At 40.7% G+C, this 27108-nt stretch overlaps 1 protein-coding gene across 12 annotated transcripts; it reads left to right on the top strand.

The window, feature by feature from the left end:
• Window positions 1-3806: 3806 nt before the first annotated feature.
• KEL (Kell metallo-endopeptidase (Kell blood group)) lies at window positions 3807-26836 on the top strand. Of its 12 annotated transcripts, none has more exons than XM_082304595.1 (19): window positions 3807-3828; window positions 4398-4550; window positions 9679-9820; window positions 11268-11471; window positions 12067-12191; window positions 12907-13053; window positions 14195-14257; window positions 15250-15438; window positions 15827-15972; window positions 17274-17397; window positions 17910-18020; window positions 19086-19184; window positions 19741-19832; window positions 20232-20360; window positions 21308-21418; window positions 23557-23624; window positions 23865-24022; window positions 24875-24967; window positions 26267-26836. In XM_082304595.1, exons 2-19 carry the CDS (start codon window positions 4533-4535, stop codon window positions 26441-26443), a joined length of 2196 nt encoding a protein of 731 aa, XP_082160721.1. In that variant the 5' UTR covers window positions 3807-3828; window positions 4398-4532; the 3' UTR covers window positions 26444-26836. The 12 variants fall into 12 exon arrangements, with proteins under 12 accessions (XP_082160721.1, XP_082160722.1, XP_082160725.1 ...); XM_082304596.1 differs by lacking the exon at window positions 3807-3828 and adding an exon at window positions 4032-4050; XM_082304589.1 differs by lacking the exon at window positions 3807-3828 and adding an exon at window positions 4068-4298.
• Window positions 26837-27108: the final 272 nt, after the last annotated feature.

Genomic DNA, 27108 nt, shown 5'->3' with positions numbered 1-27108 from the left:
ATCTCTGAATGGTATTCTTAAATAGTTATTTAACCCTAAGCAAGACCTGAACCGCATTCAGGAGACATAGCAACAGGACCATGAACATCCCAAGGATATTCAAAATTCTCAAGAGCTGCTGTAACGAGTCTGAATGAGAAAGGGAAGGTGAAGGGGTGGGGGCAGGTGTGTCCCACTGACTTCCCCATAGATTGGTTCTCCGAGGAGAAGAGGTAAAAAGTGTAATTATTAATAGTTTCTGAGATGGCTCCAAAAGTACGGGGATGATGGCAGCGCTGAGTACAATTTCATGACCAATAATTTTATCATACCATAAACCCGAGTTACACAGTACAGCAAAGTGGTATCTTTAATCAGACTCCTAGAGGTGATAAACAGCAGAACAGTGAGTGCATACGGCAAGTAAGGTGCTACATAACACAACTCTGAGAGCAGGCCCAACAGCTCTGAGAGCAAATAAATCAACATGGCGACCAGCGACTATTAAACTAATACAATGAATGCTTATCACGAATTTGTTTTAACATGCTCTGGTCAGGTCTGTTGTTATCTTGAACCCTTTGGGCTCCATGTTGGGTGCCAAAAAGGACTGTTGTGGTTTAACCCCAGTCGGCAAATAAGCACCACACCCTCGCTCACCCTCCACCCCCTGCAGTGGGATGGGGGAGAGAATTGGGGAAAAAGAAGTAAAACCGGTGTGTTGAGATAAAGACAGTTTGGGTCAGCTGTCCTGGCTGTGCTCCCTCCTGGCTTCTTGTGCACCTGGCAGAGCATGGGAAGCTGAAAAGTCCTTGACTAGTATAAACATTACTTAGCAACAACTAAAACATCAGTGTGTTATCAACATTATTCTCATCCTAAATCGAAAACACAGGACTACTAGGAAGAAAATTAATTCTATCCCAGGCAAAACCAGGACACATACCTTGCATGCATTCTATCCACTTGGCTTCCAGGTCTGAGTATACTCTTCCTTTTGGATGGATTGATGAATCTTCAGTTCAAAGGACCCACACAGGTGAGACTATCCCACCTTTTTTCTCATCACCTTTAACAGATTCAACCAGGTAACTGAACCACCACACATTGAGCTAGTCCATGGTTACAACCTTTGGTCTTTCCCCTCCTTCCTGCCTCCTTTGAACCTAAAGTCTTTTGACTGATGTTAGTGGTTAGAACTATCAGTGACTTTTCAGTCCTTTTTCCTGAATAAAGACGTTGGAAAAGTGGTCCAGAGAAACTGGAAGAACAGGTTGCCCAGGGAAGCTGTGAATGCTCCATCACTGGAAGTGTTCAAGGTCAGGTTGGACGGGGCTTTAAGCAACCTGATCTAGTGAAAGATGCCCCTGACCATGGCGGGGTGGTGGACTACATGATCTTTAAAAGGTCCCTTCCAACCCTAGCTATTCTGTGACTCTATGATTCGATGTACCTGATGGACTGAAGGTAGATAAGAAAGCAAGTATCTGGTGGAAAAAAAAAGGTAGTGAAAAGTTCCCATCTGCATATGTGACTAAGAGTCTCTGAGAGCATTTTTGCCCCAGAAGGGATCTCTCTGTGTCACCCATGGGGCAGTTAGAACACTCTGCTAGATCCCTGACTGACAGCTCCAATTCTGGGCTGCTTAAAATTAATTTAACCTGCCGTCAGTCCTCCCATCCACAATGGATGGCTCTCAGGTTATCCTGCCTCCGGTTTTCTGAGCTTCTCTAGTGAAGGTGCTACAGTGTTCTGATGTTTTCAAAACAAATTTGTGCTTTTGATTTTTACCAAAACTATTACTAACCTTTGGCAGACAGTCTTTCATATAAATGAGAATTTCTTTCATGTTGCTTTAATCCACAAAACACACTGGTTACTGCTAGCACCATCAGTGACCATTTGAAGTAGAAAAGCTTGTGTTAGACAAGTTTATTTTTAAAACAAAGTACAGTCTCTTTGTGAGTGATAACCTTTCCACATGAGTTTTCAAGATGGCCAGTGACATTAACATTGCTGCATCATGTTTTTCTAATGCTCTTTTTTTAGTTTAATTACAGAAAGGTGGCAGTTTTTTGTGCAGTCTATGGTACATACATATTTTTGGAAGGTTGAAGCTGGAATATCAGTCTATCAAGCAAAACTTCACTGTTGCAGGGGAATTTACTATTCACACAATGTAGAAGATCAAAGTCTCAATTCAATTTCACTTCCGGACAGATATTAAGAAAATAATTTTCTGAAATCTGCCTAGATTCCTCACCATCTTGAATGTGTAAGAAATGCTTGCAACATCATCTGTCAAACACACATCAATGCACTTGATAATTCCACATTTCTTTGAATCATATGTCTATTTAAGAGGTATCTAAAAGATAATTGCCATTAAACATTTTTGTGTATGCCAGCTGGAAGGCATGTCCAACACTGTATTCTTTTCAATGTGCTGATCAGTGTTACATTTGGAGAAGCTAATGCACTGCATAGAGAAGAGAAAGAGTCTGTCACAGAGAAAAATGCCAGAGGTCCTCTCACTAGTTTGTGGACTCAAGAGAGCAGAGCTGTCATCTGTGCCTTAAAGATAAGAAGGGAATCAGTTGATAAGGATTACTTCTGACGTCTTCCCCCCGCCCCCATACCCCCCAACCCCTCTTCCTGCTTCTGTAGTTAGAAAAAGTTTACAGGGAAACTTTTTGTCTCCACTTTCAGTAGTTGATAAAGGCGTCTTCAAAGAAACTTATGTGCTAGCAGGAAAAAACAACCGCACATATACAGCTCCATATTCTTGCATACGTGAATACTTCACATATTCAGGTCACAAGATCCCCAAAGCTCTACAGATTGTATATTCAAGAAAGACGTCATGCACACTGCCACCAAGTAATGCCCTCCAAGGTAGACCTTTTTCAAGGCTTAAATGCATATACAGACGTGACATTGTTCGGTGTTACCTAACCTGAAGAAGACTTCCATATCCAATTGGTTGTGTGGAAAATGTAATATATGCTTCCCTGGCTTATTGCTGCCAGATGCAAATGTGCTCTGTCCTTACTCTGACAGATGCAAGAAAAGGTACGTAAGTACAGTGTCTGAGTTACTCAGCTTCAGACAATGACCACAGTCAAACAGATTTTTCTGGTTTTTTTTTGGATAAAATATGTCTTACACATGGATATCTCAGAGCACAAGCACACAGAACATCTATGTGAAATAAATTCACATTGTCTCCAAAGAGAGACATGAATTTTGGAATAAATAAAAGTTTTAACAACTTAAGTCTGTTGTCACAATAAAAAGTTTTATTGTCACAATAGAAGTTTTATTGTCACAATAAAAGTTTTAACACATAAGTCTGTTGTCACAGTATAATAAAAGATGTTAAGAAATTATGCAAGCACTACAGGAATAGGGAAAAAATCAGACCAATGCAGGTGGGAAGAAGATTTGGACTTCAGGGGCGAGATCAAAGGTTTGGGAAGCTCTGAACAGCTGAACAGATATCTAATTATCTTCAGACTAGTGAACCAAGACATCATATTCCCCTGAGAGACTAGCAAGGTGGGGAGGTAAACAGTTCTGTCCTGGCATTCTGCTTGTTTCAGTCATTTAGGAAGCTGACATCAAACTGGTCCCCACCATCTCTCTCAGCTCCCAGCTGCCACTTGAGAAGGTCTCAACTCCCAACATCCACTACTCAGTTTCTGTTGTCTCAGGGAAGTGATCCTGGTTCCCAGTCCTCAAAGCAGAGAAACTTCCTTTCCCAATCTTTCCAATATGCATCCTTAAGGAAACAAAGACACACAGGCTGGCCATCTCCTGAGAAGCAATGAACAACTGTCAATAGAATCAGTAATGAACGATTTCTTTTATGACTCTCAATGTAAAAGAAAAAGAATCAGAAGTGGATTTGTGTTCACCGCTTGAATGGACTTTTGGATGCAGATGAGAGAGCAAAAAGAAAGTCAGCATATTGGCCTTTCTTTTGAGGGAGGAGGAGCACTAGGATCTATAACCCACATTATCTTGCAATAGGCAGAGGCCTCCAGGCCCCAGAGCAGCAGGTTGAAACAGGCTAGTAGCAGTGAGAATATCAGACCAAAACAGGCTTGTTGGGTGCACAGGATAGTAAGGCTGTTGGAGAGAAAAGAAGCCGCGAATAGTTGAGAAGAGGCTGGGGGAGATACAGAATCATGTACTTCTAATCAAAAAGATTTCAGTGCAGCTCCAAGAGACAGAAAGACACAAGGTTCACAGGGAGATGCAGAAGGGAACAAAAAAATACATAGTTTTATGAGAAGTAGAGGTGTTAGGAAGAGAAGGTGGGTGGAGAGTTGCAGAAATGTATCAATTTCTCTCCCTCCCATTTTCTTTAAGGGTGTTTTTCTCAGAGCTTTTCCTCTCTTCTCTCCTCCCTACAGCAATCAGGCAAGCTGGGAAGAAGAGATTGTCTCTGAAGTCAGTAGTGTGTCTTGGCACAGAAGACTGATAGTAAACAAGTAAATAGAGTTCACAACTGTGGTAACCACAGGAGCAAAGCCTGCTCAGTGACAAGGATGAGGACTCTTCTAGAGGTAAGGATATGGGTCTGTCTTGCAATCTGCTGAGGTACCTTCATTGCACCCCTCTCTTTTTCTTCTCCTGTCACAGCTACACTGCTTATTGCCCTGGGGAACTGGAGCAGTTGAGTTTTTGACAGTTTGTATCCAGAAGAGGCTTGTCCAGGTCTCAGAATTAATGATGTGGGATGTGGGATTTAGAGTTTTTTGTCCTTCCTGTTAGTCATCCTAATGGCCATTCTGAGGCTGTGTTCAGATCTGTTTGAAGCACTGACCAATAAGTAGTAGTAGTAGTAATAATAATAATCTGATTGTTTCCATCTTTTCTTATATCCCCATTTTTTCAACTTTTTTTTTTAAGAAAGTACTTATGCAGAAACATGCAAATTTTTCCCCCACAAATACTTGTGGGTAAACATGGCATAGTTTTTTGAATGTGAGAATGACATTGTAAGCCTAATTGCTCCCCATGTAGTGTGGTGTCCTTTTCCCGATTTGATGTCTTACATAAATAACTAGTAAAGTGTTAATGGCATATTTACAGAAAAATCACACTGAACTGAACTGTTAGCTCAGGGTTGCTAAAATGTACAAAACATTCAAGGACAATAGAGATAAGTAAAGTTTTCTATGTAACTAAATAATATAAAAAAAGAAATCTGTATGTTTTGTTATGTTGAGAGCTGTTCAGTGTTGTAAGAGCTGGGGCCGTAATGCAAATGGCCACTTTATCTTGTCTGCATTTTTCTGGCTGAAAAATTTGCAGAAATGTTTGTTTTGTATATCTATTCTCATATTTCTGTGTGATAAAGATCAGACAACAATCATAATTTTAAATAGTTATTGGCCATGGCTATGCTTCAAACTTTTAGTAGTCTAGAATATAATTCAGCAAACTTTCTGTTTAGTTTCTCATATTAGCAGGTACTATATTTTGAACACAGGCTAAAATATTATTTCTCAAATGGCATTGTGTTCAATTTATGTGCTTAAGTGATTTGCTGTCAAAAGATAAATTTAAGAAAATGTTGAAGTTTTTGTGACTATTGGAGCATTAGTCTGAAAATGTCATCCACATGGCTAATGTGATAAACACAATTTGGGTAACAGCCAAAGTCAGTAATTCATGAATAATCTACTGGCTGAAAAATAATACCCCTAAATTGTCTCATAAATAGTTACGAAAAATAACTCCAATTCTCCCTGCCTTTGATCTCTTTATTTTAATTTACTTTATTTTCATAAAAGTTAGATGCTTCTTTTTCTGCAACAGCACTAAACACTAGGAAAAATGCAAGGTGAGGAAGAATGAGGAAGAGGAACTTCAACCTCCCTGCAGAATTCAGGAATGGCTCACAAACAGAAAGAAGAGCATGCTAAAGGAAAAGAAAATCTTTGGCTGATTCAGTTGCATCAAACAGTTCTTGCTTTAGTGATAAGAGTACCTACCAAGATTCTGCTAGCCTAAGTCATGCTCGCATTTGAATCAGATGATTCATGTAGTACATACATTCAAAATTATTCATTTTATAATTAAGGACAATTAGAAGTCAGCTTTTAGTGATTTTACAGGCATTTGATCTCACTACAGTGAAGCCATTTGAATTTGACCACTTGCACAGTCTTAAAAGAAAAGCATGAAAGAACTGAAACTGTACTGGAAATTGCATTGCTCTTCAACTTCATGCAAATACTAATCATTCTTCTCACTTACTCATAAGACAGGCCCACATGGAAAAGCTCTGTCAGAGATTAAAGGCTCTTTATCCTTTTCCACAGGCTTGTTCAAACTATTCACTTGTCTCTTTATATGGAGCATGCTGGATGAGGCAACCACACCTCAAAACATGCCACAATACAGTGCTTGTGCTTCCTGCAAGCTATGTAACGTTCCTGCATCCTGTGCCCTGGAAGTTTTTATATCCCACCTCCAGTTCCATCTAGTTAAATCTACACTTCCTTGACCAAGAATCACTCAACTAGGATGGGCTCTGTATTTCAGTGCCTGTGTTCTGTGAACCACTTAGTCCATTTGTGGCATAAAAGTGAAGTTCATACTAGATAAAGAATCTGACAGGAATATTGCCCAGGTCAGTCTCTTTATAAGAGTACTGAAAGAGCAGGTATTTGTCTAGATTTCTTTAAGCTATTGTCATGAAAAAGATATAAGGGACAACTAAGTATGACTGCCCTCCTCGTTTTTCTCTGTTCATGTAGGTCCACAAGTTCTTTCAAATCCAGCCCCAGTAACAGAGGCAAGATTAGAAAGACATTCCTTATGGAAGGTGAAGTGTTTGAAGAACACTTTTTATCCTTATGGCTCACATAACACAGACCTTAATCCAGTTTCTAAGTAGAGGTACACAACCGATTTCCACTCCCCTGTTTCTTCTTTTGGGGTATGCTATTCTTTTGGGGTATACTGTTCTCAGCCGGCTACTTCTCTAGTTGTTTCACATTGGAGTCTTGAGGGGGACAGTCTAGTTCTCCTACAGATTTTTAAAAATCTATTATTTGATGCATTTTCTATTTCAAAAGGAACATAATGTACAGGCCCGATACAGATCTACTGTTAACCAGAAGTCTGGCAGAAATTGCAGTGACAGTCTTGAAATACCAATTTCTTGACAGTATCTCCGCAGCCATGCCATTTAGTACTCGAAAGAGAGAAACAGATGTCCTCTGATAACATGAGACCAAAGAATTGTAAAATTACAAATATTTCATAGTAGGAATAGGCCAGATTTCCAATGTGAAAAACAAGAAGTCTGTTGCAACAGAGAAGTCAGGAGTATTGTGGATGTAAATCATTCACTCTCTCCTAAAGGGAGAGAAATGAGGGCTTGTACATTGAAGAATACTCTTTCTTCTTCTTTTTCAGCCAAGCAAATTTTCTTTTGCTCACTTCCCTGCCACGCTGTTAGGTCGTGACACTCTCCACTTAAGGAATAAAAGCTAAAGCATTTTACTATAGGGGCATATGAAAGGAATTTGGATTTCCTTGTTTAGATTTCCTACACAGTACTTTGCCAGTATGGTCATGTTCTGTACCTAGCACCTTTTAATGCCAGGATTCACTTGTATGTACTTGCTCTCCACTTAGTTATTGTGTATCCTGCCTAAAGAAGTCAGGAGAATAGGATTTTAAAGGGAGAAGAGCAGTTAGGTATTTAAATCTTGTCAGCAGTTTTCATGAGTCAAGTAAGCTGATGTATGCTTTTGAGAGGCTTCTGTTAATGACTGAATAAAATGCATGTTTGAAAGATATAAAAGGATGAGGTCTGTTTTTGTATTTCTTTCTGTATTTTCTGTTCTGTTAATGTTTTGTACAGGAATTGTGCATAGTATATTAGGCAAGATGATTAACAGCAGACTCATTCATTTCCTTAGCCTTTCCTCAGGTGAAGGGGTATATGCTGTGAGGTACTTAATTCTTGTAGGATTTTCCTTCATTTCTTCTTGTGATTTTTGTAAAGATCTGTGTTTTCTGTTTTTGTGGCAAAGAAGATCGATACCGAGTGTGGTGACAAATGCATTTTAGCTGCTGCATGTAAGGGAGCAGCAAGGGCAGACAATCTAGAACCTGAGAGTCATGACAAGGCAGACAAGAAGTAATGATTTTACCAGCAAGCAGTACACCCCCACAGTACAGGAATGAAGGGAGGTAAGGCAGGTCTGGTGACAGTAGCCAGGGTCAACCAAGAGTGTAGACTGCCAGGCAAGTCCATTGCGAGGAGGCAAGTCCAAGGTCAAACCTGTAGAATCAAGTCTGTAGGTTAAGCTCAGGATCCAGATCAATGGAGTACATGGCCAGCCATAGGCATGGCTGCTGCTGCAGCATAGCTCAGATGGGGATCACGCAGGAGAGCTGTAAAAAGCACCTCCTAAGTGAAGAAATGGGCACGTCCACTGAGGCTGCTTCTAGCTTTTTCTCAAAGAGCTCCAAGGCCTGTCAAGGTTTCTCAAACAGCTTGCTTTTATCAGAGAACCAGGCTTAAGCACAGGGAGCTAAACTTGAGACTGTGGGGACAGTACAGGCCAGGCCCTGACACTGGCATGTAAGACTCTGAAAGTAGCACTTCCAGCAGTTTTCACACCTACGAGATTTACTCCTTGCTTGCTATACTGTTTCTTCTCTATCCCTCTTCCTCCCAGGTTTTCCATTATCTTCTGCTTTTTTCCCTTCTGCCTCCTTTTTCTCACTGTATATTCTTATTCAGTTATTCCACTTTTCATTTTTTCAGTTTTTTCCCTTTCCTTATATTACCAGCATCTATTCCCATGTCTGTTCTCTTGTAATCTGCTGTTCTCCGGTCTTATGTACATCAAAGTAGGTAGAAGCAGTGGACACACACAGTAAATGTCATTTTACCTAACTTTACCCAGGTAGACGTTAGGGGCATATCCTAACATAGTCGTCTAGCTTCCTTTGCAGTCAATGGAGAAAAAGACAGGTAACTGGAGGATGCTTCAACTCATCCTAAGACAGATGTCTAAAATAGAAGCTGTACTCATAAGGTGCCTAGCCTTCTCCACTGACTAAAAAGACACACCTAGATTATGAACACAACTAAATTTAAGTGAGATAAAAACCTGTCTGTATATAAGATCTTCTCTGTGACTTACAGCTTACTGCAGTTTTTAGAATAGGGCAAATCTTTTGTCCCACTTGAACTGGACTAGAGGGCTTAGGATGCAGGAGTTATTTCTTGAGGAGAGATCTGAAATTAGTGTTCAGGTTGCCAGATTGTAACAGAATGAAGAATCACCAGTCCATCCTATTATTAGCTTTATGGGCTCAAAAAGACTTTGATATCTTCAGGAGGTATATGCAAGTTGATTCCACAGACCAGAAGGAACTACAGAGGGACAGGCTTCCCTCATGGCAAGCTGGCTTTTCAATGCATAATTCATAACACTGTGCAACAGCTGTAGCTGGAAAAGACAGGGAAATGAAAGAGGTAAGAAAGCTCCCAGAGTATAGTCACCTAGATGACTTGGATGACTGTTGGTGTTCTGGCACTAGTCCTGTGAGTGATTTTCTAGTAGATTAGGTGGAAGACGGAGTATATGACCAGTGCTAACTTTCATATGAATTTTTCTTTCTTCATTTTTTCTGTTTGTCTCATTTTTCTCTCTTTAGACCTCTGACCAGGAGCTGAGAACAGGTGCAAAGAAAGAACGATGCCTTCAGGGGAAAAGCCTACTTCTGTGTACACTTCTTCTCAGTACTCTCCTTGGCTTAACACTGCTTATCACCTACATCATGATGACTTGTGGTCTAGGTATAATACAGGATATCCTTTTCCCTGCTTCCTCATCCACTCCATTTGTAAGACCCCTTTCTCTCCTACCTTCCTCCACTGTGTATTAGACTTAACATCTGTGTTAAGAATCAGACTTTCAGAATCTCAAAGAATCATAACACCAATTGTAAAAAAGGTACACTGTTCTGCCTCTTCCTTGGGTCATAGTGGGGAGAGATCCCCACACCTGTCCTCCTCCTCTGCCTGCCATTTAGTATGCCTGGGCCCAGTTTTGAGGGAGAGCATCATTATATTGTCTTGCATCTCATCATTGTGGCATGCTCTGTCTGTAGTCACCTCCAGGAAACTGGACTGAATCTGACATTCGGAGATCCTCCTCCACATTTCCATCTCTGACTTACTAAGTCTAATCCTAGTTTTTTAGCACAGACCAGTGCAGTCATAGTGTAGAAAGAAAAGTCATAGTCTCTTGCTAATTGGGGAGCTGTAAGCATAGACCAGAAATATTAATTTGTCTTTCAAATTTGCTAAACAACTGTCTGCAGAATGGTCCATGTAGATATTTATGCATATAGAATACTCAGAACTGAAGGTGCATATATATTGGTGGATACAGACATTCCCTGCTCCAAAATAAACATTATTGACTCCACCTAGCATTTTTCTTTACCCCCTGTTATGTGTTGGAGACCGTTCACTACAGAGACCAAGGAAAGACTGTTAGTTTAGATCTTGTCTATCTCCACTCAGCCTATCTCCTCCCATGTCAACTGTTGAAACCATAGTATGGAAAGTCTTACTTTGATTTACAAGTGGCTTATTTCAGCAAGTAATTGATCTGATCTGATGTTGATACAAGACACTGAACCAAAATGAGAACACATACCCAGTGATTTGCAGCGGTTTAGATAAAGAGAGTTTTAGATCAAAGCAAGATGTACCAGAAAGTCTTTGTCCTGTTTTAACAAATGTCATTGCTGAGAAATGTTTTCCATGCTTGAACATGCCCCTCCAGGTTTTAAACTTAACTCCTTACTTTCTGTGTGCTATGTCCTTCTTTTGCTTCATGTGCTGACACCATCAGTTGCTTCTTGTTTATCATTTGGCCAAATTTGGCTGATTTGGAGAAAATACACTGAGAAGGCAGAATAATCCAACCTGTGACTGCCTAGATAGTATGAACAGAGAATACCACCTCTGGACCAATTACCTGTACTTTATTTAAAGACTCTCCCTTATAAAGTGCAAAGGCAATTTCCTGTGAAGTGAAAGAGAGAATACATGTTGTTCTATATTCAGGAAAACCTTACAAGGAATTCAACACTCTGCATGCAAAGGAGTTCATATCAAAAATAAATATTTTGGGGGAAATGTCCCACAGATAACTCTTTTGTTGTTGTTGTTTGGAGTTGTTCTCACTCTCCACTGTCACTGCTCAGTTCTCTCCTATTTACTTCCTGCCCAGGATCCTGTGATGCCGAGCTGGGTCTTACACTGTTGGCCAGACTCCTGAATTCTAGGAATGACACTGTAGACCCCTGTGAGGATTTCTACAAATATGCCTGTGGCAGCTGGGAAGGCAAACAGTCAAGCAGAACCACAGAAGAATCACTAAATGTATTTGATGTGTTGTTGGAAGAAAACCAGTTGATCCTGAAAAGGCTTTTAGGTAGGGACAGATGATTGGTGTGTTACCTTCAGCATCTTCCTCAATCAGAGCTGGGAATACTAATAACTGAGAGCACAATCATTCCTAACAGGGACTGAGTCCAGTCTCTTCGTTCTTCTATCATTACAGGTACAGATTTATTCTTGAGCATGTCATATTACAATAGCTGCAGTTTAAACATTTTAGTTCCCCTTGCCAGACGAAAGTCACCCTTTAAAATTCTGACAGCAACCCAAACCATTTTCCTATTGCCTTGTAAAAGTAGACCCTTTTTGCTGTGCTTGTCTGAACATGCACTCTGGTCATGTCCTGACTCCATGTAGGACTGAAGCCTTGATATGCACCACCTTCCTGTTGTGCTCCTGTTTCCATGCAAAGAAACTCAGATATTTGGACTCAGGAAGAGTTGTGGCACTAGAAGGTCTCTTGCTTTGAGTGACTGTGGGAAAGTGTGGATGTATTTACAAAATTTCTGAATCAAAGTACAGTGTAATATTTCTTACAACTTTTCTCTGGTCTAATACTGCCCCAACTTTTTTTTTTTTTTTTTTTTTTTACCACTTTTGTAGTTTTTCATCTATTTTTTTTTCCTCAGAGGGCCCACAGTTTGGGATAAGAGGCTCAGCTAAGGAGAAAGCAATCCAGTTCTATCGCTCCTGCATGGATACCCAACGGATAGAATCCCAAGGAAGTCAACCATTGAAGGACCTCCTAAATCAGGTGAGTGTTTGTACTATTTCCTCTCCCTCCAGAAGATAATTCCTCCAGGGAAAAGGAAAGAGGGATCACTTTTAATCTCAGAAGCTCAGTTCAATAGGATCCAAATTATAGGTCAGGGAACATCTTGCAAAATGGCTGAAATTTTTGTGTCTAAGATCTTATGGTCATCCACTACTTCAGGCTTCAGGAGAGCTTGTTTAAAGAGGAAAATGCTTCTCTTTCCATTCTGGGAGACTCCTCCCAGTGCTGGGGAGGGTTGTACATCTATCTCCAGCAAAGAGCATTTATGCCCTGTCTCCAAAGAGCATGCAGAACATTCCAGCAGAAGCAGAACCTGTGAATCTGCTTGTCAGGGAGGCGGGACCTGTAATCTCTGATCCCTGGTTGTCCTTCTGGATGGCTTTAGAAAAATAAGACCTCTTTCCTCTCTCCTCCTTCTGCTTTTCTCCTGTACACCTTGTTCTGTTGATAATTATAATTCCTTTTCCCTGTGTCACTTTGCAGTTTGTTGCTTTGCTTAAGTGAAAGTGACAGGTCATTTTAAAGCCAACAGGGTATGTAGAAATCTTCATGAGTTTCCCCTGTTGCTATTTGCTTTGCTGCTTTTCAGTTGTCATGATGACTGAGCTCATAGGAATGGAAAAAAAAAATTGTAAATATGGATCAAACAAGTGTTTTTCTCACCTGCTGTCATGCTGTCCCTCTCCCTCTCTAGGTTGGTGGATGGAATACCACAGGTGTGGGGAAAGCAAAAGATTTTAATGAAACTCTTCAGACTCTCATGGGCAGATACAGCACCTTTCCCTTTTTCAGAGTCCACGTGGGACCTAGTCCTTTTGACCTCAAGACCAATATTATTCAGGTGAGTGGACTAAAGAAAGAAAACTATCAGGAAGCACTGGGAATAAAGAGTCAGTTACACAGCCCATGAGACCCAGGCTTGCTCAAGTTAAGCCTATGTTCTTCTCTGAAGAAAGTTTTCCTAAATTTCAGTAAACTTCTTGATTTTATTACATAAAAAGCACTTATTTCTGGGAAATGAGCAGATGAGGAAGAATAAATTGCTTACTTTCTTCTCATATCTTCTGCCTGACAGTGCAGATTGTGCTTTGTTGTGGAAGGGTCTGGTTCTTCTTATGTTCATGGGTATGACTAGTACAATAACGGATGCTAAGTGTATAATACACATAGTGTACTATGAATTTTGCAGCTCACTGTTGTGGTTTAAACCTGTTAGGCAGCTAAGCACCACACAGCTGCTTGTTCACTCCCCCAACCAGTGGAATGGGGGAGAAAATCAGGAGGGTCAAAGTGTGAAAACTCATGGGTTGAGAAAAAGACAGTTTAATAACTAAAAAAAAATGAAAGAAAAAAAAGAAGTGATGCAAAAAAACCCCAATTGCTCACCACCAACTGCCCAGCCAGTTCCCAAGCAATGGCAGCCCTGGCCAACCTCCTTCACGCCCACTTTTACTGTTGAGTACAATGTCATACGGCATGGACTATCCCTTTGGTCAGTTGGGGTCAGCTGTCCCAGCTGTGTCCCCTCCCAACTTCTTGTGCACCCAAGCCTACTTGCTGGTGGGGTGGTGTGAGGAGCAGAAAAGGCCTTGATGCTGGGTAAACACTGCTCAGCAATAACTAAAACATCCCTGTGTTATCAACACTGTTTTCATGGCAAATCCAAAACATAGCCCCATACAAGCTACTATGAAGAAGTTTAACTCTCTCCTAGCCAAAAGCAGTGCACCATGTAGAAATATTTAACAATGTGGTTTATATTTGAGTATCAGTCACTGCAGATTTGTAATGATCTTGTAAATGAGCTGCAGAATATGACAGATCTGCAAAAATTACTTAGCAAACATTTTCCAAAAGTAAAAGCAATTTATTAACATTTCAAATTCCGTGACACAGAAATTAACAAAGCCAGTTGACCATATCCTCACATTTCCAGTGTTTCTGGAAAAAGCGAGATGTTTTTCCTTTACTCCTTTTTGCAGATTGACCATCCTGAGTTTGAGATGCCACCTAAGAGTAAATTCAAAGAGAAAAATTATCCTGAGGTAACATATCAGAGGCTGAAGAAAGGTAAAAATAGCTATTTGGTGTAGGGATCTCCTTGAATTGCCTCCTGGTTCAGAGTGGTCTGTTTCCATGGGTTACGGTCAGTGATTTCTGAAAATGTCTCCAGAAGGAATTATTTACAAAACTCTCTACTTTTCCAAAAAGATAGTTTGTAAAATGTAACCCATTTTTAGATGCCAGGTTTAAAACTTCTAGTGTCAAAACAGAATGTTATAGTTTTAATTTGTATTTGCTAAGTAATGTCAACCTGGGCTTCCCTCTAGGTTTCACCTTGAATGAATGTTTAAAAAAATGTTCTTGTCCAAAGTAAGGCTTTATAATGTAAAATCTGTGTATTGGGGGAGGGGTAGCTAGCATTTTTAAAGTTATTTTAAAATGTTTTAACCTAAGCTGGGGAAACAAGCTCTTTGAACTTGGGAGTTATTGCAACAAAGTTAATTTCATCACAGCTCTGTCATTTTTCTGAACTTTATAAAAACTGAGTTGATTTCAGTTTCTCAGTCTGACTCTTTCAGAAGAGTCCTCAAAAAATAAGCCTACCCATCACAAGCATTACTTTGATACCTCATGAACATAGAAGCAAGAAGCTGGCATTTTCTCTCCAGCAAAAGTACTGGCTCATTGTATCACAACATCTCTCTCCTTTGACTCCAGAGATGGCAGGCCTACATCTCTCAAATGATTCTGGTATTTAACGTAATTGCAAGCTGGGACAAAAATAACCTTTTGGGAATTCAGTGTTCTTCACTGAGAGAGGAGCTGTACTTGGCAAACTGTATTCCACATGAAGAATTACATAGGGATGTTGCAGTGAAGAAGACAGTTTTAGGGATGGGGCTGCAGTGGTTTTGAACGATTGAAGCTTATATGGTCAAGTTGGATGGATGGATGGATGGATGGATGGATGGATGAATGGGGTGACTAATTTTCAGTCATGTTTCTCCCACCGGTCATATGCTCTGTATTGCAGGTTCTCCGTGTGTATCTCTCATATTTGAGGAAACTGGGTGTCCTACTTGGAGGGCCACAGGATGGTCCCCCTGATTCCTTTTCTCTTACCTTGTCCTTCATCTCTAACCTCCAGCGAGCTGTCACCCCATTGCAGGAAAGACAGCAGAGGGGAATGCTGTTCTTTCATACTACCATTAGGGAGCTACAGGTATCTATGCCTTACAACTTGAGCAACACGATTACATGTGACATTCACATTTTGAAGATCCGGATCAAAAGTGATATGAGACACTCTGTTTAGATGCCCTTCCCTTGCAGCTTACACTTGGAGACTGTGAACTTTACATAACCTATTAACTTATGTTTTTTATTGACAACAGTTGGATTTTTCAGGCCCACAACTCTCTCCTCTCCCCAGTGCTAATTTAATTAAAAAAAAAGTAAATTCTCCTTTTCTACTATAATCAATATCCACATCATAAAAACAGTTTAACTTGTTGAAAGTATCTCTTAACAGTATTAGAGAGATTATCTCAGTTTCCGTATTATTTCTTGTCAGTCAAGAGTTCAGCATGTAAGCTTTGTTTTACTCCTAGGAAAAGGCACCTGCTATTGACTGGCTGTCATGTCTCCAGGCTGTCTTCCATCCTATGCCAATGAACCTCTCTCAGCCAATTGCAGTGCATGACATGGATTACTTAAGAGGCATGTCACAGCTCATCGAACAATGGCACAAGAAAAGGTAGGAGTCAATATCTATGGTTGTAGTTGTTCATGCATCAAGAAATATTAACTTCAGATACCATAAATTAAAGACGTCTGTGTTAGAGGCTGCTGAATCCAGTGGCCTAACAATTGCAAGGCTGCTGTGGCTCTATATCCACAGGTTTAGCCAGTGCTAAGGCTTAGCATATATTCCCAATAGGCTTGCGCATGCACGCCCTATATATGTACGCACATATAAATATATATGTGTGTGTGTGTGTGTGTGTGTCACACAGATCAACAGAGATGGAGCACAGTGCCTTTACTGGCACCCACCCATCCATGGCACTTATACAAACATGAACAGCTCAGACAGCCTGATCCTATTCCTCCTCTCCAGCTGATCAGGATTGGTCTATACTAGTGAAATATATGTATGTACACACACAATATGGATCACTCCAATAGCTGGCCTTAGATATTCAGTCTGTCCAGAAGCTGGTCCCAGATCCCCTTGTGTCCACAGCTGCCTGCAGCTGGATGTATGAGCCCCTGAGTCTTGCAGCCCTATTTTGGTTCCTGGTACTCCAGACTCTTCCTGTTACAAGCACGCATCTACAAGCAGATCTTTCCAGTAGTTGGTCCAAACTGCTAGTCTCTCCAATAGCCAACTCTCAGACCTCTGCTCTATCCAGCAGCTAGCTTAAACCAAAGTCCCTCCAGTAGTCAACTCTCAGACTCCTTGTCTCTTCAGTATCCAGTCCCAACCCCACACACAGAGAGTAGAATTTTATTTAAGAATAGCATTTAATAAGATAGGACAGATTCTGGTGACCATGTACAGGGCTCAATCAGACAGACATCCTGGCAAGCCACAAGCTTACATTCAACCGTTCCCTCTTACCACTCTTCCCCTTCATTTTCCCATGCATGTTCCCTCCCAGTCCACCACGATCCTTCCCTTTCCCTGCCTTTGGTCCTTCCCATAAACATCCCACAATAAGTCTCACAGAATCCCACAGATGCCTCAAAATATTCTAGAATAAGTTTCACCCAGTCCTAAAAATGCTCTTTCTCCTGCTTCCCATAAAGAATCCTGTGCCGCAGCAGGCAATTACCCCTTAAGTCTTCTTGGGGAGACAGTTTCTTTGGTTGACTCATGTCAAATCATCCTCCTTTGATAGCCCCAGGTGTAGCCCGTTCAGAGTACTTTGTTGTCATTGTTCAGGTTACTAGGGTTCCTCTGCCTCAAATTATTCCTCTGACACTTGCCACGCCTCTGTGTTTATAGTCGCCAGCCTTCAATCTTCAGTCTTTTAAAATGTCATTTTCCTACAGGGTCCTTCACATTTATATGATTGTTTGTCTGATTGGGAATCTCTCCCCAGCCCTTGACAGTCGATTCCAAGATGCACGCCTGGAGCTATCTAAGATTCTCTATGGAAAAATGGGATCTAAAATGGTGAGTTAGCCTTTAACCATCATCTTCAGCCTCCCCAGAAGCTGAACACCCTAGGACACGTCTTCTGGATATTCTCTTGATGCCTTGTCTGGATGGAGTTTCTTAGATTTGGGAAGGAAAACTACTCTCACTAGGCCATTAAATTCTTCCTTTTTCTCAAAGAAATGTGGGAGTAGACATACACAAAACTCTAGAGAGTTAAATGCACTCTGTCATGGGGTAGGGGACAACAGATAGATGGTCAGCTTTCTTCTATGTATTTGTCTCAGCTAGCATATGAATCTTCATCTTGTGTGAAAATAAGTGGAGTAAATCATAAGGAAATCAATGTTGTACTTGATTAAAGTTTTCTGAAGTAGCTCAAATGGAACTACATTACTTATCATTCACTGCTGTCATTTTTAGATAGCAGCGTATATGCTACTGACTGCACGTTTACATATCTTTTTACTGTCTTCCTATCTCTTTGTCCTCACTCTCATGTGTCTCTATTTCTTTCTCTGTTCTTACAGAACCCAGCTGAGCGCTGGAGGAAGTGCTTGACTGATACCAGCTCTTTCTTTGAGCCAGTTCTAGGGCAGATGATCGTGCAAGAAATTTTCCCTCAGCAGACCAAGAAACTTGTAGGTATTCATCCTCTTAATCCCCAAGCAGAGCTCACCTTCATCTCTCTCTTTTTTTGACATGCCAAATTAAGACCATATCAAGGCAGCAAAATCATGTGTAGGTTTTATACCTTTTTACATATTCCTGTACTTATGCACTTCCCCTCCTTTTTTGGGAATGAAAGATGTCAGAACAAGACATTGCTGTCCTTGCTAGAATAATCAATGCTAAAATACCAGTTATTATCTTTATCTCAACTGTTAGCAAAGTCATCTGTGCAGCACAAGTACCTATGACAGCCCTACAAGTGCATGCAAGCTCAGTGTGCTTCCTGGAATGACAGTTAGTATTAACAGTATTCATTACCAATCTGACATATTTAAATAAGATTTTCAATTGCCAAGCAATTAAGCCATCATATGACCAGTTGTACAGAAACAAATCAATGCCAAAACATTCTCAGTGGGTCCACAGTAAAAGGAACACCTGCCAGCAGCATGGAAAAGATTTCTTTTTTTTCCTTTGATGATCAGAGTTCCTTTTTCTTTTGAGAGAAATTAGTGTAGGCACAAGGTTTTACAAAGTTTGCAGTATATAAAGTGACAAGAGTAAATAACCCCAAGAAAAGTTAATGGAAAACTAAGACTATGTGTAGTGAAGCACAAAGCTGAATGCACAAACCATAATTTTGTGAAGGAGAGACTCAGATTGCCATAACTTTGGAAAGGGAGACACCAGCATGAAATAATTGTGGATACTGAATTTTCATTTTGCTCAAGCAATGGGGCAATCATGTGGGATTGAATGAAAAAGAATTATGTTTCCCTCTTAATTATCGTGAGAGGCAAGATGAACAGGTGTGTGGGAGAGAATGGTGAGCCTTATAAGGAACGACTGCATGCCAAATAGCTTAAGCCTACCATTCTACCATTGTAGAAGCTGAAATCTCCTCTTTCATCACAAGAAAAGGAATTTTGCCCTAGTTATTCTGTGGTTGAATTGCTGGAACATAGGAAGATGGTAGCTAAGCCTGAACAATGTTTTTCTGCAGTTCTGACCATGCCTTCTTTTCTCCATGGCAGGCTGAGCAAATGTTCTCCGAGATTCAAGATGCCCTCTATGGCCAACTGGATCAGTTGGAGTGGATGGATGAACAGACTCGCCAAGAGGCTAAAGTGTTGGTGCGTGCAGAAAGCAGAAGTTACTGAGGCCTTCCTTTCCCTGAAGCCTTTGGAGAAGGAATGGAAGGAGCCTGCACCTTCACATATTCCTACCTGCTTCTATAGGCACACAATCTTAACTAGATATCTTATACACACTGAAAATTGTAGGTGGTTTTATAAGTGCCATCACACACGTATGATCATACATTGATGTGCAGACATAGAGAGGCTCAGTGTTTGTTTGTCCATGGATACTTTGAACTAATTGTATTGAGATACAGTTCAGCTTTATACACCTAGAGAGGTTAAAAACTATAAAGCTGAATGCCAGAAAATAATGCTATAAAGAAAAAGAAGAGTAGAACAACATTAGGCCTCAGGTCACTGAGTTAAGAAAGTAGAGTAGCAAGAGAAGATGTCTTGTTGAAACAGAGTAGCTGTCATTTTGAAGGGCTGATTCATAGATTGTATTTAGGTTGTTTAGAAACAGAGTTTAAAAAGGACTTCTAGAATGTAAAGCCTCCTATTGGTCATGTTTCTTTTTGTTCATTTGTTTGTTTGTTATGATTTTTAGGTTTCCAAACTACAAGTGGAGATTGGCTATCCAGCTCACATACTCCAGACTGCCAAAGTGAACCTGGAATACCAGAATGTGAGCTATATAATGTAAACATGCCTGCCTCATTGTTGGCAGCTTACCTGTACCGCCTGCTATCTTGTCTGCTGCTAAGAGGCTATGACCTCTGGAGCAATGCGCATTTCCTACTGTTCATTTTCCAAGAACATATGGGCCCAGAGAACCTTTATCTATTGCTTCTATAGTGCTTATGCTGTCTCCTATTTAGAGTGGCTGGCCTGATAGAGATTGGTTGTGACTTGCTTGTATGTTCTGTTTGGCTTGCAGATAACATTCCTGTCATATCTAAAATTGAAGGTCTTTAGAACTGGGAGGAAAAAACCACAAGTATTCCATTGGCTTGTCTTTTGATGAACCCTTTTTTGACTCATGGGACTTTTCTCTTTCTCATACTGCCCAATTCATTCCTCACTCATGTCCTATGACAGTCACATTACCTGTCTCTTCCCTCAGTTGGAGATAAATGAAGACAATTTTTTCCTCAATGTGGTGGCTTGCTTGAAAGTACTGAGGGAAAATTCCTACTTGAAACTCCTTCAACATCACTCACAGGACAAGTAAGTGTCAGATACTGATCTGAAAAATATAACAGAATCACACACTCGTGGACTAACTGAGGCTGGAAGGGACCTGTGGAGATTACCTAGTCCAACCGTCCTGCTCAAAGCAGGCTCAGCTAGAGCAGGTCACTCAGGACTGTGCCCAGTTGTATGTCTATATCTCTCTTTTACTGGGGAAGAAGGAGGAGGGCAGGCGGGGGTGGGGCAGAACTGGGCACAGTACTTCCAGATGTGGTTTCACCAGTCCTGAATAGAGGGGCATAATCACCTCTCTCGACCTGCCGGTGACACTTCTCCTAATGCAAGACAAGATGCTGTTGTCCTTCTTTGCTGCAAGGCTGCATTGCTTCATCCTGCTTAAAAAAGCCTTGAATCTGGCAGCCTGTCTTGTATTCAGCCTGAGCCCGTGCTACCAAAAGAACCCGCTGTTGTGGAAGGAGCCCCAGACCCCTGAAAAAAGACCCTTTTTTGCCCATGAACCCTTGAGTAAGCGGGATAGCTAGTTCTCCTGGACTTAGCAGCAAAGCAAGGAGCAATGCACTGTGATGATGTGAATGCTGGCAGGGTCACCTCAAAGGCAGGACATAGGATGCTTCAGAAGGCAGGCAGTGTTGACAGGCATGCTTGGGACCTTACATCACCTGAAGAATATTCTGTGCAGGACTTCACAGGAGGTTACTAATCCTGACTTTCTTGACAGGGATGTTGTGAGGGTGAATCCCTTAATGTGTATGAAAGCTAAGCTACTAGCTTTGACCATCTGTAAACAAGTGAAGGTTTATCTCAAACACCTTTAACTTTAGGTAATGTGAATTTCATCATTTGCTGCTGCTGTATGAACAGTTGTACCGAGCAAACCATTTTTGCAAGCCCAGTGGAGAAAAGGAGCAAAGTATGAGATAAGGAGTTAATACATTCTCTCATTTCTCTTTTTCTGCTTCTAGCTGGCATGTGTCCCCCTGGACTGTGCATTCATACTACTCAATAAGGCAGCATATGGTGGTCTTTCCCGCTGGAATGTTCCGCAGCCCTTTTTTCCACATGGAGTTTCCCAGGTATGGAGGGGCTGCAAACGTGGAAGCTGAATGTAGTCCCTTGGCTGCACCATATTTCCAGGAAGAATTTTAATGGGCCTGTCTTTAACCTCTTTCTTACTGCATCCCAGAAAGATGTAGTAAAGGGGGGAAAAACAGCTTTTTCTAAAGCCAAATGGATACTGCCTTAGGAATTCTGAAAGAGTATGATCATTGACTCTGCTGGAGCAAAATCAGAATCTAGGTGAAACTAAGCTAAGCCAAATATATTACTCCAGAGCAAAGAGGCAGAAGTCTCATGTAGGTTAACTGCAAAGAAGACATTTCACCTTTGCCTCTCATTTTCTAGATTCCAAGAATTCCTGAAATATAACCTATAGAAATCTAACCCAGAGAAAATAGGAGCCTCACAGAGCAACTTCTTGTCAGAAGTCTTTTTCAAATGGATCAAACACAGTTGTTCTCTTTTTTTTTAAAGAAACCTTCTCCAATAAGCAAATAGATTTTTAATTCTGGGTCTTCCCCTGCAACAATGACACTTCTGTAGGCCATATGCTTATAGTTGGTTTCTTTCATCATATGGAACAGATCTGTTAAGCAGTATTTTTCTGATATTAAAGGCACTTAAAACAGTTGACTGTAAAAATATTATTTGATGTCCTTTTTTGCAAGGTAATGGAGAGATACTTCTCCTAATCCAGTGGTACTGAAAGATAAGCTCACACTGTGGCAAGAAGCTGAAGTTTGAAAGAAACATGTCTCAGTTAAAAGTAATTATTTTCTCCATGGTGATCTTCTACCACTAGTTGTATGACATCTTCTAGTGCTTGCAGTATTTAATGAATTCATTATAGCATGGATACCTCAAAAGAATAACAGAAAAAAAGTATTTTTTCCAGTGGTATGGGCTATCCCTTAACATATTCTTCCTCTCTGAAAAAGTGCCTACAGCTTCTTATTCCTTTTGTATTCAGTGCTAGTAAAATATATGTTTCTCACTGTCATCCCAGTTGAGTAGACTGATAAGTCAAACTTGATCAGCTTTTGGAGAGTTGGCACAATAGCGTTTTCTCAGATGACGGTCCAAAGTTTAAACTTTACTGACAAAAGCCAATTCAGATGACTGTGAGGATAATTTTTAAAATAAGACAGCAAAGCAGTACAATTGTTATAGAATCATAGAATCATAGAATGGTTTGGATTGGAAGGCACTTTTAAAGATATCTAGTCCAACCGCCCTGCCATGGACAGGGACATCTTCCTCTAGATCAGGATGCTCAAAGCCTCATCCCACCTGACCTTGACCACTTCCAGTGAGGTGGCATCCACAACTTCTCTGGGCAACAATTATAAGTTATCAGCTACAGAGCTTCTGAAAGAGCAGTTCTAAGAGAAGATGAGTTGTTCTGTTCTTGTCACTTCCTACTGAGTTCCCAGTGATGAAATAATGATCTACTACAATCATTTCATGCTTCAGCAGCGTTAATCAGTGTATGTAAAGAAAGAATGAGCCCATCATTTCATATTATGGAAATGTATTTTGAGTGTACTCTTACTTGTGTGACTATTTATAAATTCATTGCATAGAATCATAGAAATTCTGATTGGAAAGAACTGCTGGAGGTCTCTAGTACAACTTCTTGCTTGTAGTGAGATCACCAATGCTAGACCAGAGTAACTGTAGTCAAACCTTCATGATTTTAATTTGCCTTTCCAGTTTTATGTATCATTTTTCACTAGACAACTATTGCAAGATTGCTTCTCCAACCATCCTGCTTTTGTATGATTACCACTGCAGTTACTGTTTGTGCAGCAGTTCAGCCAGTAGTGGGTAAACAAGGACCTTTCTCAACAACAATACACGTTGTTAGAGTTAATAAAGGCAGACTCTCATTCACAAACTCTTCATTATTATGATGGCTTATTAGCTATGAATACTTTAATGCAAACCCACAGTACAATTTTAAGCATTGGTAATTTATACTTGTATTTGCATTTTTACAGAGTATACCACACTTGAGAGACAATAAATAGAAAGTACCTCTGTGTGCTCTCAGAGTAGAATGCTCCTGTGCAGCCCACAGTTGTGCTCCGTGGCTATAAAGAATGCTCACCCTCTTTTTCTTTTCAAAAACACTCTTCTCATGTTTATATTTCAGTGCTGTGAACTTTGGAGCCATTGGGGTCTTCATGGCGCATGAACTTCTTCACACATTCTATGGTTATGGTGGGTATCAGCTGTGGTGTCTTTGTTTATTCTTCTGGGTCCCCGCTGGCACTTTCCCTCAGGGGATCTTAAATCCTGGTCCCTATATCAATGTATACATATATTATTAAAGTAGATGAAGCTAAGGAAAACCCATTCCAGGCCATGCTGACTACTAAGAAGACTCGGTGATTAATGTGAGGAATACAGGTGAATGCCAGAAATACCTTTACTTTCTAGGATTTTTTTTTTTCCCCACAGTGCTGCCTGGGGGCTGTCCTACATGCAACAGGAGTGCACTACAGAAATCTATAGACTGCTTGGTTGAACAGTATGAAAGCTATGGCTTCAAGGTCAATGGTACTTTTACACTGTTAGAGAATACAGCTGACACTGGAGGGCTCGCTATCGCTTACCAGGTATTGTAGTCTACTTACTTCTCTAATCACATAGTCTCACTACACAACTCAACCACCATGTCACAAGATTGCTCTGCTGCTGCATCCCTCTCCTACAGGTTTCTTGCACGCCTGTGCCAGTGCAGCACGTGCCCTGCATGTCCTCTGCTATTCCAGACATAGGTTCCTCACAAAGCTTTGCTCATAACCTCAGTACTTCCATGTAAAACCACTTCTCTCCTTCAACAATTCTGGGGTGGGCCTTTCTTTACTTCCCCATTTATGTCATGCATACAAAAGCATGTTATTATTTATATGTTTATGCTATACTTCGGGAACTCAGCTGAGATGAACCAGAATTCTGTGTGGTGGTAAAATGACGCCATAATGATGTTTTCAGCAATTCTTTAGTCCAGAGAGAATGTTTTATTTTCTCATGCAGTAGTTCAGCAGTTTAATTGATTACTGAGTGCAGGGTGCTCTGAGATCTCTAGGGCTCAGATGGTACTTGTTACATTCTTGCACAAAGAATGTTAGGAGGTAGAAAGTCTTCTAATTTTCATTCAAATATTTGTGATTTTCTTTGAAAGTAATTGTCATTCTTTCATAGTGCAGTCCCCATATCTTCTCTTCTGACGATGTGTGTGTGCTAGTGTCTGAAATGGGAAACAAAGGAGCTATGTTGTTACTCTTCCGTCTTAGAGTTATTAGGGGCATGGCCAGCAGCAGGGAGCCTCAAAGTGAGGAGAGAGAGACACAAACTTACTAATTTATTAAATGTATATTAGATTGATATATTTCATTGACAGAAGACATGGTTTTGGGATGCTATCTGAAGGGGGATTTATTATTATTAATTTTCTCTCTCCACAGGCCTACAAGAATTGGCTGAAAAAACACAAAGAAAAGGATTTACCTAAGATTGGACTTTCACACGACCAGCTTTTCTACCTCAGTTTTGCTCATGTAATGAATTCTAGGCTAGTCATGTGTCTCTCTCACTCTCCATTGTCTTCCACACTATTACAGTTTGTCTTTTTCAATATTCAGTCACTTTTCCACCTCTTCACAGAACTGGGAATGACCAATGTTTCTGGGAGATCCAGAATCTTACACAGAAAGCTAAAATTCGCATATAGGGCTCCTAACCTGTCATGGATCTCAAAGCTAACAAAAGGCCTGTCTCCAAATATATCTTTTACAAAGCTCTGAAATCTACCAAAATTAAATTGTAGCCGACAAGTTGTGTCAGGGAAAGCATGCTTCATTGCCAGCTTTTTTTGCTGTTGTGAGCAATCTTACACATGGAAAGTGGAATTTTACTGGAAAAGGCACGTATCTCTCCATCCCTTCCTTCATCCGCCTCTCTGTCATGGTGAATAACTAGATGTCACGTCATTCTGAGTGACTCATAGTGAAAAAAAGAGTTCAGAATGTTATTTAGAGATAAAGAACTAGAAGTACATGCACACATAGTTCGAGATTTCTGTGGGAACCTGGTTTAACGATTTGTGCAAAGTTGTGCAGTTGTGCATAGTTGTGCAGTTGAGTTCCTCATGATAGATCATTGGATTTCCGTGCTCAGAAAAGTCACACCCTTATAAGTTACTGTAATTGTGCAAAGGGAAAAGTTTTGTGCACGTATTGACATTAGGTCAGAACAGTGTGTAGAAAAGCAGTTCTGAAATCACAGATTATTGGGTCTTGGTCTCTGCATTTCAGAGGGTATTTGGCAGCTACTGCATCATTTGTCAATGAATAAAGACTGAAATCATAAGAATGAAGGCTTGGATTGCCAGTTTATTACCAGTAAGGTCACATAACCTTACCCCAATCTCTCAAGTAGTAAAGGGATGTTGTGTAAGTGCTCTCCTTTGTTGATAAGCACTCATTGTTTTTGTTTAAGAAGCTGAATCTAGACACTGAGACTACATCTATACCATTATTTTAGATGGAGTCCAAGGTTGCACGAGCTTAAACTCCAAGGTGGTCTACATATCTTGTGTTCTGGACTACACAGTATAGAAAAAGAGAGGATGGCTTTTCAGATAGGAAAATTGGGACAGAGAAGTTTAGGGAAAGGGAAAACAGTCAGAAATTGTGGTGGTGAAGGGAAAGTTCTGAACATTGTTGGCAACCATGTAAGTGTGTTTCCTTGTTTACTTCAGCAGCCTCAGTCACGTGTGCAGAGGCATGAGGAGCTTTAAGTCTTGTCCACATGAGGACTTTCAGCCAAACTGACTTTTCTATTTTGCTTCCTTTCAGGCAATGTGTGGACATCAGGATCCTGAGAAACTACAGTCTTCCCTGAACACAGATCCGCACAGTCCCTTGCCACTTCGTGTCTGTGGGCCTGTCAGCAATAGCCAGGACTTTGCCAAGCAATTCCACTGTTCCAGTGGATCCCCAATGAACCCAGACAAGAAGTGCCACATCTGGTAATCTGCATGGAAAAGGAGGAAGAGAGATATGACCCCAGGGAGAGGAAGGCCTGACCCATGAAAGTGTGACCATCTTCTCAGGGCCCCTAGGGTGACATGGTGCTCTTATTCACTCCTCTACTTTCCTTTTCTTGTTATCCTTTCCTCAGCACTTGATGGTAGCAAAATTCTTAAACTGACCTCATAAGGGAAGAGTGTCTCCTCCTACTGCTCTCAGCACTCTGTCCCAGATGCAAAAACTCTGGAGTTTAGCAAGTCCCAAGGCAGCAAGGTGACTACCCAGTCTCTAGTAGGCAACAACTTCTGAGGAGTTGCAAACAGAAGGACTGTTACATTATTAGTCCTTCTGTTCAGTGCATTTCCCTGTCTATTCCAGCAGCCTCACAGTCATGTTGAACGAACAAGGCAATAAACTAGAGCTCTAAGACTTGTTCATTTAAGACTGGCTCTTAGGGAAATCCTGTGGGTTACTCTGCAAACCACACATATAAGTTACCAGAGAGGGAAGAATCCTCTTCTCTTCTTTTCCCAATAAATGGAGATAGGTAGCAGGAAAGACTCAGTGGCTCCAGCTTCTAGGCTGAAAGATAAGTCACTTAATAATGGAGGTTATTGAAAGCCTTCCCTATTCTGTTTTTGTTTCATCAGCAAAACTCCTAAGAGACA

Source organism: Platalea leucorodia (genome assembly GCF_965183815.1).
Source record: "Platalea leucorodia genome assembly, chromosome: 2".
In the NCBI taxonomy this organism is placed as follows: Eukaryota; Metazoa; Chordata; class Aves; order Pelecaniformes; family Threskiornithidae; genus Platalea; species Platalea leucorodia.
This window is presented reverse-complemented; position numbering and strand designations above follow the sequence as displayed.

What these genes read in the sequence shown, in the direction of transcription:
- KEL (XM_082304595.1), top strand. An exon ending in CTACCATTAGGGAGCTACAG is followed by an intron (nt 15,439 to 15,826) that starts GTATCTATGCCT and finishes TTTTACTCCTAG; the next exon opens with GAAAAGGCACCTGCTATTGA. An exon ending in TTCCACATGGAGTTTCCCAG is followed by an intron (nt 21,419 to 23,556) that starts GTATGGAGGGGC and finishes TTTATATTTCAG; the next exon opens with TGCTGTGAACTTTGGAGCCA.